The 14,292-nt window shown below is 37.6% G+C and overlaps 1 protein-coding gene across 4 annotated transcripts; it reads left to right on the forward strand.

Moving 5' to 3' along the window:
* The first annotated feature begins 266 nt into the window (after positions 1-266).
* On the forward strand, positions 267-9,231 carry LOC311093386 (E3 ubiquitin-protein ligase TRIM39-like). Of its 4 annotated transcripts, none has more exons than XM_084130736.1 (9): positions 289-410; positions 1,142-1,220; positions 1,666-1,888; positions 2,356-2,927; positions 3,042-3,137; positions 3,450-3,683; positions 3,772-3,910; positions 8,359-8,385; positions 8,538-9,231. In XM_084130736.1, the coding sequence occupies exons 4-9, from the start codon at positions 2,358-2,360 to the stop codon at positions 9,083-9,085; spliced, it is 1,614 nt and encodes a 537-aa protein (XP_083986862.1). In that variant the 5' UTR covers positions 289-410; positions 1,142-1,220; positions 1,666-1,888; positions 2,356-2,357; the 3' UTR covers positions 9,086-9,231. The 4 variants fall into 4 exon arrangements, with proteins under 4 accessions (XP_083986861.1, XP_083986862.1, XP_083986863.1 ...); XM_084130737.1 differs by having other exon boundaries at positions 298-410; positions 1,666-1,747; XM_084130735.1 differs by lacking the exon at positions 1,666-1,888 and having other exon boundaries at positions 267-410.
* Positions 9,232-14,292: the final 5,061 nt, after the last annotated feature.

Consider the following 14,292-nt stretch of genomic DNA (forward strand, 5'->3'; position numbering starts at 1 on the left):
AATACAGAGTCATACAAGGAATTTCTTTTTTAAATATTTTAAACATATTGAAGATGTTAGACAATGTTTGAGTGTTATTGGCTTTGTCTGTAAAGAAGACTTTGTTTATGAACAACATAAACTAGTCAAACTATTTTCCCCCAATAGAAGAATAGAGGAATCATCCTGACAAAGACGCTGAGATTAATCTGATAGAAACATCAGTCATGATTCACTGAATACAGGGACAAATGTAAATGTGTGAATACAGGAGGAGCTCTGACATCACTGTAGTTCAGAGAGAGATTCAGAGAAAGTGAAACTAACTTGATCAACAACAATATGGACGCCTGAAACGATCAACCTCTTTAAACTACAGAATATTTATTGATCCGTTCAAAGAGTCTTGTGGACACATCTGATCCTCACAGGTAAGAGATAGAAATATAAGAGAGATTGTGCTGAACAGGTTTCTAATGGAAGTGAACTGGTTTAGTAGGTTTATGTCAAACTGGAATAAGTTGAACAGAACCAGGTTTAAGCATATATAATACTCAACTACTTTAGTTGTTTACTGCACTGAAATGGTATCAGAATTGTATTAAAAGTGTGTCATGTGATTGGTTGTAAAGCAAAGTTTGGTGTTTCTGTTATTTTGTCACTGACAGAAAGACTAAAGAAACAGGAAGTAAATGACCTGCAGATTCACTGAACACAAACCTGCTAAACTGCAGATGAAAATCACTTTTATAATAAACAAGACTAAAACTACACTTAGTCATACAAAATATTTATTTTGTGGATATATACAGTATATTTGTAAGTGTATGACCTATTTTGCACTTGCTGTTTGTGATCTAAACCGACCATAGTTCAGATTGTTCAGTGAGATTGAGTCATTCACTGTATGAGGAGTGATTGTTTCGCTCACTATCAATGAGATTTTAACACTTTAATATAAATATTTATTAAGTGGTCATGAGATAATATGAAGTAACCCCAAATCTGACTTTTGAGGCGAGATTTTATTTAAACCCGAGTGACCAAATACAGTGTGTAAAACAAATATATATTTCAAGGAGCAAATAGGATTAGATCTGTCTTTTCAGTCTATTGGTCATAATTTATATTGTAAAACACAATATGTTTTTTAATGTCCAAGAGGGAAAGAACAATGGCAGAATCTTCACCAACAAGAACAAGAAAAACCAGGAGACGGAGTATTGAGGAAACACGTCCATGTAAGTCAATAACCCAGAGAAAAATGAATTAGCTCATAAATGACTTTATTCTCATATTGTGATATTTATATTTAAAATGTACAGTTCAGAAATCAAATCAAATCACATCAAACTTTATTCATAAAGCACTTTAAAACAAACAAAGTTGACCAAAGTGCTGTACAGAAAAAATAAACTAAAAACATAAAATACATACTTTATGTAAAGCATAATGCACGGTCCGTCTGAGCTTACGTGTTGTTTTGGGCACATTCAGGAGCAGTTGATCAGCTGACCTGAGAGAACGAGTGGGTGTGTAAGGGTGTAGCAGTTCCCAAATGTAGGGTGGGGCAAGACCGTTTAGAGATTTAAAAGCAAATAAAATTATTTTAAATTGAATCCTAAAATGTACAGGCAGCCAGTGAGGCTAACATGGGCGAAATGTGCTTGTGTTTATGTGTTCCAGTTAAAAGACTCGCTGCAGCGTTTTGTACCATCTGGAGACGGGCCACAGAAGACCCACTAACCCCCACATACAGTGCATTACAGTAATTTAGCCGAGTGGTAACAAAGGCGTGAATTACTGTCTCAAAATGTTTCCTCTGAAGATATGGCTTTATTTTGGCCAGCTGCCTCAACTGAAAAAAGCTTGATTTAACGACGGCCCTGACCTGACTGTCGAGCTTAAGGTCAGAATCAGTTTTAACCCCTAGATTAGTGATGGTTGGCTTGGAGTACTGGGACAAGGCACCCAAATCAACAGGAGGGGTCCCATTGGTGCCACCAAAAACCATCACTTCTGTCTTTTGTGCATTGAAACTTAAATATTTAAGAGTCATCCAGGCCTTTACATCTTCAAGACACTCGAGTAGCGGTCTAACAGTGTCACGTTTGATTTCGTCAAAGTTGCTCTTTACATTCAACCAACTTCATGAGGGGAATCATGAGATTCTTTTTAAACTTTTTCCTTCTCTATCTGCTCTAACTCATCAGTATAATAAAATCATCACCATAGTCATCATCATAATTTCAATAATTTACACAGCAGCCCTTCAAACAAAATGTCTTTAAGATCATGAGAAACTTTAATATTTCAAGTGTCTCCAAACTTTAGACTATAGTGCAGGTGATTTATCTTCTTCATTTCTCTCTCCAGCAATGTCTTCCTCCAGCGGTCCACTGACTGAGGAGCTTCAGTGCTCTATATGTCTGGACGTGTTCACTGATCCAGTCACCACTCCATGTGGACACAACTTCTGCAAGACCTGTCTGAATAAGTGCTGGGACAACAGCCAGACCTGCAACTGTCCATATTGTAAAGAAACATTCAAGCACAGACCTGATCTCAAGATTAACACCACACTCCGAGAGCTCGTAGATCACTATAAAAAGAAAAGTCCTGAGAAAAAAGCTGAAGTTCTGAAAAAAGCTGAAGTTCTGTGTGACGTCTGTGAGGAAAGAAAGCTGAAAGCCCTGAAGTCGTGTCTGGTGTGTCAGAGCTCTTACTGTGAAACTCACCTGGAGCCTCATTCGAGAGTGGCAGGTTTAAAGAAACACAAACTGATCAATCCTGTGAGTAATCTGGAGGACTATATATGTCAGAAACATGAGAGACCTCTGGAGCTGTTCTGTAGAGATGATCAGACTATTGTGTGTCTTTTCTGCACTGAAGGAGATCACAAGAACCACAGCACTGTTTCTTTAGAAGAGGAGAGTGAAGAGAAGAAGGTAAAAGTTACTGACAAACTGATTTTAAATGGCTCTTATCATGAGGAATCACATGTTCTTTAATATAAATGAATCGATTATGAAAACATATTGTGTGTTGTTCTCTGTCTATAGACTCAACTGATGAAGACACAGAAAGACACACAGCAGATGATCCAGGACAGAATCAAGAAGATTCAAGACGTCAAACACTCAGCAGAAGTCAGAAAAGTGAGTTTAAAATTATTTAATTAATTTTAATATCTATTGTTGTTTACTGAATTGCTGTATAAAGGAATTTCACACTCACAGTCACACTGCTGATCTGAATATCGACACGTCTGTGATTTCCTGATCACTTAGTAAAGTAATAATACATCTCTCCTCAACAACACACATGATTTGAGGAATCATTCAGTGCAAACGGTGCAGAATGAGGGATTTTGAAAACCGCCTAAAAACACTGAAGTATGAGAAATAATAACACTGATTCTTCTCTTCACAAACACCACTAATAATGTGTTGATTGTCCTGGTTGATCAGAGAAACACAGAGAAGGAGAAAGCAGCCCGTGTGGAGCTCTTCACTGATCTTATCCGCTCCATTGAGAGATGTCAGACTGAACTGCTGGAGATGATGGAGGAGCAGCAGAAAGCAGCAGAGAAACAGGAGGAAGAGCTCATTGAAGAGCTGGAGCAGGAGATCACTGAGCTAAAGATGAGAAACACTGAGCTGGAGCAGCTCTCACACACTGAAGATCACCTCCACCTCCTACAGGTCAGTCAACATCTCTCTGATCAATGATAATGCAGTATATGACACCATAACACTCCCCATGCTGAAGGATTTCTCCTCTCTCCTCCAGATTTACTCATCCCTGTGCAGCTCTAGAAACACCAGGAACTGGTCTGAGATCAGTGTGAAGACTGATGAGAGTCTGGAGACTCTGAGGAGAGCTCTGACTAAACTGCAGGACTCTCTACAGGAGAAACTCACGCAAACTGGTACAGCAATATCGAATACACCGTACAGATACATATATTTATCATCTTTTAATATCAGTAATGAAGAATGAGTCTGTTAAAGCTGAAATAAGAGAAGTGTGTGATCATGTGTTTGTGTCTCATTATCATCACAGTTCTTCTTGAAGAGAGCAGGTCATATTCATCTCTAATTTCAGAAAACATGCAGTAAATTCATCTTGTACTAGAAGCTTCATCACTGTAACCAGAACCTTGAGGCTTTAGTAAATCTGTGAACACATTTAGATGAGAAACAACAGAAAGAAACATTCATTTTCTGCCATTTTCTGTTGGTCTTTTCAGCTGTTTCATCTAAATGTTGTGATTATGTGTCAGATAAAATCAGTTTAGCAAAAGAAAATCAAATCAATAGACATCATGAATTTAAGATGCAAATTTGTTCTTTTGTAAAGGAAAATTTCTGACCTTTGCAGTGCTGGGCTTTCATTTTAATTTTCTTAAAGATTATTTTTTATAGTGTTGTCTTTGCTGAATAACCACAACACTAATCCACTCCAAAACTGAGATGAATAACATTAGGCATAAAAATATCTAAAATAAAAAATTCGTAAAATGTTTCACAAAACATTCCCAAAGATGTTCTAAAAAGGAGAAATATTTCGAGCTCAAACACAATAGGAGTTCTTAGTATTTAATAACAAATTACAAATACTTACTCATCAAATGTATTTAAATAAAATACAAAATACTGCTGTGAAAAAAGTATTTAATTAAAATACAAGTAATTTGTAATTTGAAAATACAAAAATACAAACAAAATTTACAGTCTTCTGTAGTGTGAGAAGAAGTGTGGTGTTAGATACATGTAAGAGTCTAAAATATTGCAATATCATTGTTTAGTGCAGAAGATGTGCTTTTAACGTACATGTTGCCACATGTCATAATAAAAGATAATTACGCATATAACACTATATTTGTATATAACACTATATTTGTATTATATTACACAAAAACTAGTTAACGCTGCTGTGAGGGTGTTTGTAATAGCGCGGCTGTGACAAAGTTGACAACTTTCTCTCTTCCGACTGCCATTATCTATTTTTTTACTCTTTTTGAAAGTTGTGAAAACGCTGTTGTGGTGTTTTTCTTTTGCTATTTGAGCAAATTGGAACACAAAAAAATATATTTAATGTAGTCTTTCATTCACTACTATAGAAGTTTACCCAACTATGACGCCTTCCACTTTTGAGAAACCCAGAAATGTGAACAGGGTCAATAGGATGTGTCACATCACGTGATTTACTTGCCAAAAACTGTGATATGCAATTTGGTAGTCCTATTTGTATTTTATGTCTATGGTCCTAGGGATAGTTCACCCAAAAATGAAAATTAGCCCTCGATTTACTCACCCTGACATCATCCTAGGTGTATATGACTTTCTTCTTTCAGAAGAATACAATCAGAGTTATATTAAAAATGTCCTGGCTCTTCCAAGCTTTATAATGACAGTCAATGAGTATAGTTTTTGAAGTCCATCAAAGTGCCTCTATCCATCATAAAAGTGCATTTATCCATCATAAAAGTGCATCTATCCATCATAAATGTGCATCTATCCATCATAAATGTGCATCTATCCATCATAAAAGTGTGTCCATCCATCATAAAAGTGTATTTAATCTTCATAAAAGTGCATCTATCCATCATAAAAGTGCGTCTATCCATCATAAAAGTGCATTTAATCATCATAAAAGTGCGTCTATCCATCATAAAAGTGCATTTATCCATCATAAAAGTGTCTATCCATCATAAAAGTGTGTCTATCCATCATAAATGTGCATCTATCCATCATAAAAGTGTGTCTATCCATCATAAAAGTACATTTGTCCTGGCTCTTCCAAGCTTTATAATGACAGTCAATGAGTATATTTTTTGAAGTCCATCAAAGTGCCTCTATCCATCATAAAAGTGCGTCTATCCATCATAAAAGTGCATTTATCCATCATAAAAGTGCATTTATCCATTATAAAAGTGCGTCTATCCATCATAAAAGTGTATCTGTCCATCATAAATGTGCATCTATCCATCCTAAAAGTGCATTTATCCATCATAAAAGTGCATCTATCCATCCTAAAAGTGCATTTATCCATCATAAAAGTGCGTCTATCCATCATAAAAGTGCATCTATCCATCATAAAAGTGCCTCTATCCATCATAAAAGTGCATCTATCCATCATAAAAGTGCATTTATCCATCATAAAAGTGCATTTATCCATTATAAAAGTGCGTCTATCCATCATAAAAGTGCATCTATCCATCATAAAAGTGCCTCTATCCATCATAAAAGTGCATCTATCCATCATAAAAGTGTGTCTATCCATCATAAAAGTGCATTTATCCATCATAAAAGTGCATTTATCCATTATAAAAGTGCGTCTATCCATCATAAAAGTGTGTCTATCCATCATAAATGTGCATTTAATCATCATAAAAGTGCATCTATCCATCATAAAAGTGCATCTGCCCTTCATGAAAGTGCATCTATCATCATAAAAGTGCGTCTGTCCATCATAAAAGTGCATCTAACCATCATAAAACTGTCTATCCATCATAAAAGTGTGTCTATCCATCATAAAAGTGTGTTTATCTATCATAAAAGTGTCTATCCATCATAAAAGTGCGTCTATCCATCATAAAAGTGTGTTTATCTATCATAAAAGTGTCTATCCATCATAAAAGTGCGTCTATCCATCATAAAAGTGCATTTATCCATCATAAAAGTGCGTCTATCCATCATAAGTGTGGTTATCATAAAAGTGCCTCTATCCATCATAAAAGTGTGTGTATCCATCATAAGTGCGCCGTCTATCCATCATAAAAGTGCATCTATCCATCATAAAAGTGCGTCTATCCATCATAAAAGTGCGTCTATCCATCATAAGTGCGTCTATCCATCATAAAAGTGCATTTTTCCATCATAAAAGTGCGTCTATCCATCATAAAAGTGCGTCTATCCATCATAAAAGTGCATCTATCCATCATAAAAGTGTGTGTATCCATCATAAAAGTGTGTATCCATCATAAAAGTGTGTGTATCCATCATAAGTGTGCCGTCTATCCATCATAAAAGTGCATCTATCCATCATAAAAGTGCGTCTATCCATCATAAAAGTGCATCTATCCATCATAAAAGTGCGTCTATCCATCATAAGTGCGTCTATCCATCATAAAAGTGCGTCTATCCATCATAAAAGTGCATCTATCCATCATAAAAGTGCGTCTATCCATCATAAAAGTGCATCTATCCATCATAAAAGTGCGTCTATCCATCATAAGTGCGTCTATCCATCATAAAAGTGCATCTATCCATTATAGAAGTGCATCTATCCATCATAAAAGTGTGTGTATCCATCATAAAAGTGTGTGTATCCATCATAAAAATGCTCCACAGACTTTATCGACTAAAATAACTAGCTTTCGGCAGACGGCCAACGCAAGTCGACTTGCGCCACAAGAGTAACACTTGACGATGTATGACGTAGATGTAAGAGTGGCGTAAGCTTTGACGCCTCTTGTGGTTCAAACAAACAGGACTGGCCAACAAACTCAAACTCCTCCCACATTTCTCTTTAAAAAAATTTGTTTTAGACTTCTAATTCGTGAATGGTGTTTTGTTTTGCTCTATCCTCTGCGCTTCCGCACTCAGCATTGCGTCATGCGTCGGGTCAAGTGATACTCTTTCGCCGTAAATCGATGTGTACAGCCGTCTGTCGGAAGCTAATTATTTTAGTCGTTAAAGTTTTAAATATGGATATTTTTCTTACATGATCGCATCGCTTTGCTTCAGAAGGCCTGTTTTAACCCCCCAGAGCCTGTGGAGCACTTTTATGAAGGATAGATGCACTTTTATGATGGATAGATTTCCTTTGATGGACTTCAAAACTTAAACGGCCATTCACTGTCATTATAAAGCTTGGAAGAGCCAGGACATTTTTAATATAACTCTGATTGTATTCTTCTGAAAAAAGAAAGTTATATAGCATGGCTTCAGGGTGAGTAAATCATGGGCTAATTTTCATTTTTGGGTGAACTATCCCTTTAAGCCTGGTCATGAAAGTTAATGTATGCGAAATAAAATTATATTTATTTATTATATTATTTATTATATATTTAAAAAAAGTATTTTAGTATTTTAAATATAAATTAATGTCTCTCAAAGTATTTAATTACAAATTACATTTCATTTATTTTTGTTAAGGAAAATACAAATTACAAAATACTCAAAAGTAATTAAATACGTATTTCAAATAAATGTAATTAAAATATGCCCATCTCTGGCAGAGAGAAACATTGATCAGGTAAAACATGATGTTGTACACATTTCTTTAAATATGACCTTAAATCTTGTCTATAATTCCACACATAAACATGTCAAAGATCTGATGGTGTTTTATTGTCATGTGTCTCTACAGAACTGAAGAGGATACAGCAGTATGCAGGTACAGTGTGCTGTCTGCACTACACTAGATTACATTCAGATACTCACAGCTTCATCACTGACCGACAGTATGATTAAACACTGATTACATATTACACACATCAGCACTAAATATCTGTATTATGTTGTGATTCATATTCTCTGTTTTCTCAGTGGATGTGACTCTGGATCCTGATACAGCTCATCCTGAACTCATCCTGTCTGATGATGGAAAACAAGTGAGATGTGGAGACATTAGACAGAAACTCCCAGACAAACCAGAGAGATTTGATAGATATGCAATTGTCCTGGGAAAGGAGGGATTCTCCTCAGGGAGATTGTATTTTGAGGTGCAGGTGAAAGGAAAGACTAAATGGGATTTAGGAGTGGCCAGAGAATCCATTGACAGGAAGGGAAAGATCACACTGAGACCCAGTAATGGATACTGGACTGTGGGTCTGAGGAATGAGAATGAATATAGAGCCTGTGCTGGTCCTCGTGTCTCTCTGTGTGTGAGAGTGAAGCCGCAGCGGGTCGGTGTGTTTGTGGATTATGAGGAGGGTCTGGTCTCCTTTTATGATGTGGAGTCCAGCTCTCATCTCTACTCTTTCACTGATCAGTCTTTCACTGGGAAACTCTATCCATATTTTAGCCCGTGCTTTAATGATGGAGGTAAAAACTCAACTCCACTGATCATCACACCTGTCAAACACAATAAATGAATTTACTGCCCTAATATGATATAGATGAAAATAATAATAGTTATAACTAAATCTGAAAACATTATGAGCTGCTATTTTTTTGTCAATTTAAAAAATCTGTAAACTATAATTACATGCTTGTTCAATAAATGATTTTTTTTCATGAATATTTGTTTCATTAATTCATGTTATATTTTGTTCTCCCATCACCACTTGTCAAAGTGAAACTGCCTGTAAAATCTTAAATAAAACCAAATTATAGTAACCTTGATCAATTATTGTATCAAGGCTGTTTCTACCATCTCAAAACAAAATGTTCTGTGATATTACTGTGGTATATCAGATATGATAGAACTGTATGATTACCATATTCATATATCATTGCATGTACATGGTATTTAAAGGTACCTTATAATACCATGGTATTATGATCATGGTTATGTAAAAAAACAAACAAACATGGTATTACTATGGAACTGTCAAATATTAACACCACGGCAAAACCAGGTTAAAATTTCTTCAAGAATAGAACAGAATCATTTAAGCCAAGTTAAGTTCTATAGACACATTTTAACACATCAGTTTCATTAGAATGCTTTAAAAAAAAATGATATGGCATATCTTTAAATAAAATTAACTGTTAATTTAGTTGATATTAAGTAGAGACAATTCTGAAACCTTATAAAAAAACTTTTAAAATTAATATTTTTCTTTGTCTGAGATGATTCTTTTAAAGAGACATTTATGTTTCTGTTTGTTTAACTGATAACAGCAGTCACTGTGAGAGAATGGCGTCCTCTGCTGGAGACTTCTTGACTGCTTCTTGTCTAAACCTTTTTTTTTACAGTCTCTAAAGTCTAAACAGTGGATATTTAAACACTGTTAAAATAACTGGTTGGTTTTTGTGATGTAAAAAATGATTCAAAAATAAACTTTTGCACATTTATCGTAAAAATTACAACCTATATGCAATTCTACTGAAAACAAAAGTGACATATTTTAGAGAAAAAAAAAAAGAAAGAAAAAAAAAACCTTAAATGACTGCTTGCAAAAGTGTGCACTCCCCTGAAATAATACTTAGTTGAAGCAATCTTTGATTTTATTACAGTCAGTCAGTTTGGCACATCTTGATTTAGGAATATTTTCCCACTCTTCTTTGCAAACATTTAAGATCTGTTAAATTGCTAGGTCATCTCTTGTACATGGTCATCTGTGACCTGGTCGACCTGAAGAGTTTCAATAGGATTCAGGTCTGGGCTCTGACTGGACCATTAGGAAACATTCATCTTTTTTGCTGAAGTCATTCTTTGTTGATTTAGATGAGGGTGTGATGACGAACCTATGTGATTGACGTCATCACCATTTCAGTATGTCTCTGTGAGTGTTAAAGGTTGCTATATGTAGTCTGTCAAGTACATGGTTTAAGTGCTTTGTTTACATTTTATTTCTTCATCCCGTATAATTAGCTATGGACGTTTGCAACTCCACAATTCATGCATTCAGTAATATCATGCAAGTTCAATTTCTTTGTTTACTGTTAGCACTTGTTGAAGTGTAATAAATCACAAGGAGTCTAATGTTTTTTACAGACTGTTTATTGGTAATTTAAACGATACAGCTCTGTGTTATGGTTTGTGCTTACCTGTAGATTTCTGCTCTGCTCGTTCCGGTAGCGCGCGTAACCCGGAACGCGCTTATAATAGCAGCGGTCATACCATTTTTCACAACTGGGGGGAGGCAACCTAGGTGGGGATTGTGATGTTTGTTCTGTTTAATGTTTAATGTATGTTTGTAATGTTACTTTGCTTAATCTGCACTAATTGTATTTATTCGGCTGAGTAAGATGAGGTTGTTTTAATGTCATTGTTGTAATGGACATTATTGAAACAAATGTTACCCTTTGCAAATGGTACTTCCCATTTCCGTTTGGCGGGAAGTTTGTGTATTTAACCAGAGTGTTCCTTTATTGAAGGGGGGTTGTGGTGGTTTGCTCTGTTACTAGAGTACAACATTATGGTCTATTGTTGATAGAGTGCTGTTTCAGCAATTTTCCTTTGTCGTTAATGTGCAGAGGTTATAGTGCTGCTTCATTAGCATTTATCATGTATTTTTTTTTCCTTTTTTTTTTGTTATTATTAATTTGTACTTTGCACGGATTATCCTTGGATAATTAATAAATTATCTATTTTCCACCGCAAATCATCTTGTCATGCCATACCTTCCTAACTCCTCTCTAACTCTCGGACTACAGCACCTGGCTTTGGACAGTCATAAAGGCAGTCCTTTGCGACACATGGTGGCAGCGGTGCTTCCAGGCCATTAGGAGGTTGGGCTGCAAGGAATGGTGGTGGCATTTCTTTCTCTCATTATTTTTGTGGTATGAAGAGACAATTTTTTTTTTACAATGCCACCAAAGAAAGGCGAGGCGCTAAAGGATACAGCAAGGATTGTAAAACCTAATGTGGATGTTTTGGATCCTGACCAATCGGGAAGAGTCGAGGGCAGTGATCAGGAAGCAGAAATAGCTGAGAGGAGGACTGATCCAGTCAGAGATGTTCTGCAAACATTCTTGCAACGACAACAACAAAGAGATGAGCGCTGGGAGAAAGAGTCACAACGTCAAGAGCATAGATGGCGGACACTCCAGCACCAGTTCTCACAAATACAGTCTGAAGTACATCAGCAAAGGCAAGAGCGACAGTCACAGGGGGGAGTGACAGTCACACATACCACGCCATCAGCTGAAAGACAGTATTCCCCACCAAGCATTCATCCACATCGGCAGACTCTACAGGTTGACCAGGACGGTGCATCGACATCAGCTCAGGTATATGATGGTGCAGCACATCAGCAAAGATCTTCATTGCCAAGTTATGAAAGTCCAAGAATGCTACCATGGAAGGATGAAGAGGATATAGAGCATTACTTGACGACATTTGAACGCATCGCTAATGCATGCAAATGGCCCAGACAAGATTGGGCGTTACATCTTCTACCTCTCCTTACAGGCAAAGCGAGGGCAGCCTATGTGGCCATGGAACCTGAGGAGGCCTTGGAGTACAATCACGTCAGGCAAGCCATTCTAGATAAATTTGAGATTAACTCTGAAACTTATCGTCAAAGATTCAGATCGTACAGCCTACATGAAAATGAGTCTGCAAAAGAACTTCAAGTAAGGCTGAAGGACTTGTATGAGAAGTGGATGAATCCTAGACACCGGACAAAGGAAGAGGTTGGTGACCAGATCATTCTGGAACAGTTTCTCAAACTCCTTAACCCTGAAACAAGAATGTGGGTAAAGCAAAACAACCCCACATCGTCAAAACGGGCGGCTGAGATGGCAGAAACTTTCATGGCTGCAAGACGTTCGGTGTACCCGCCAGGGCGATGGAGAAGCAACAATAACAGCTCAACTGGTAAGGCTGCGGATGGCTTTAGCAGTGGTCTTAGTAACTCTACCACATACACACATACTTCCCAAACTAGAGCTGGTAGTAATACAGGTAGTCAGCAAATGCCATTTAAACAATATAAAACTAGACCTATTCTAGTCTGTCATAGATGTGGACAGCAAGGTCACAAAAAAATTGATTGCCCATTGCAAAATGTTACTAATACTCGGCTATGTTATGTACCCAGACCTTCCCATAGCTTAGAAGAAGCAAGACTGAACAGGGACACGGTGACTGTTGTGAAGATAGGTAGTAAATGGTTTAAGGCCCTAGTGGATTCCGGCTCAAGCCAAACCCTGGTCAGAGAGGAATGTTTGGATGAACAGAGTAGTCCAGGGCAGGGAAAAGTAAGTGTTCGTTGTATCCATGGGGATGTAAGAGAATATCCCAAAATTGATCTCACGATAGAAATTGACAAGCAGTCTTATGTTCTGTCAGTAGGCATTGTGGAACAAGCTCCCTATCCAGTCATTTTGGGCAGAGATGTTCCAATATTAGTAGATCTTCTACAGGGTGACAAGGAGCTAGCTGAAGCTAGGGTACTCACAAGAGCACAAGCTAAGCAGGAAGAGTGTACCAGACAGGCTTTGCAGGGCTTACCTTTTGCAAAGGTTCCCAAGGCTAAGAAGTCGAGACAGGAGAAACGCCAAAAGAAAGTTGAGGGCACCAAAATTTTGGAGCAATTGCCTAAGCCGTGTGTTGATGACATTGAGCAGATTCCACATAATATAGTGCAATTACAGAGACAAGATAAGACTTTACAACCGGTTTTTGAGAAAGCAAGCAGGTTGAATACCCAGACAATGTTTTCCCAGAAAGAACACTATCTGATAAAGGACGACAGGCTGTACTGGCAAGGTGCGGAGGGGGAAAGGTTGGTGGTTCCTGTTCCTATGAGGGAGCGAGTGTTGCAATTGGGTCATTCAGTGCCCTGGGCGGGACATTTGGGGCAGCAAAAGACACTAGACAGAATTGCTAGCAGGTTTCATTGGCCTAGACTGTACATGGATGTGGTAGATTTCTGTAAATCTTGTCCAGAGTGTCAGTTGACGAGTCCATCGAAAAGAGGTGATAGAGCACCTTTGGTGAGCCTGCCCATCATTGATGTTCCTTTTACTCGCATTGCCATGGATATCGTGGGGCCTTTGGAAAGGAGTAGGACAGGGAATCGTTATATTCTTGTGGTTGCAGATTACGCTACTAGATATCCGGAAGCATTCCCCCTCAGAAATATTAAAACCAGACAGATTGTTAATGCCCTTATTCAGCTTTTTTCACGAGTAGGCATTCCCAGAGAAATAATCACTGACCAGGGAACCAATTTTACATCAAAACAAATCAAACAGGTCTACTCCATGTTAGGCATACACCCCATAAAGACCACACCTTATCATCCGCAGACCGATGGTATGGTTGAAAGGTTTAATCAAACGCTGAAAGCCATGCTTCGCAAGTTCGTGTCTGAAACAGGGAGTGATTGGGACTATTGGTTACCTTACCTGCTCTTCGCCTACAGAGAGGTTCCACAGTCATCCACAGGTTATTCACCTTTCGAGTTGCTTTATGGACGACGGGTACGAGGGCCATTGGATGTCTTGAAAGAGACCTGGGAAGGAGAAAATCCTGTGGAGCAAGCAAACATTTTGTCCTATGTCATCAGGATGAGGGAAAAGATGGACTTCCTGGCAGAGATGGTACGGGTTAACATGTCTGAGGCACAGCAACGACAAAAAACCTGGTATGACCAGTCCTCAAGGAAGAGGACTTTGATTCCGG

The sequence above is a fragment of the Abramis brama genome, assembly GCF_963993115.1.
Source record: "Abramis brama genome assembly, chromosome: 12".
Lineage (NCBI taxonomy): Eukaryota > Metazoa > Chordata > Actinopteri > Cypriniformes > Leuciscidae > Abramis > Abramis brama.

What these genes read in the sequence shown, in the direction of transcription:
- LOC311093386 (XM_084130735.1), top strand. Translation starts at nt 1,154, where the DNA reads ATGGCAGAATCTTCACCAACAAGAACAAGAAAAACCAGGAGACGGAGT. An exon ending in TATTGAGGAAACACGTCCAT is followed by an intron (nt 1,221 to 2,355) that starts GTAAGTCAATAA and finishes TTCTCTCTCCAG; the next exon opens with CAATGTCTTCCTCCAGCGGT. An exon ending in ATCACCTCCACCTCCTACAG is followed by an intron (nt 3,684 to 3,771) that starts GTCAGTCAACAT and finishes TCTCTCCTCCAG; the next exon opens with ATTTACTCATCCCTGTGCAG.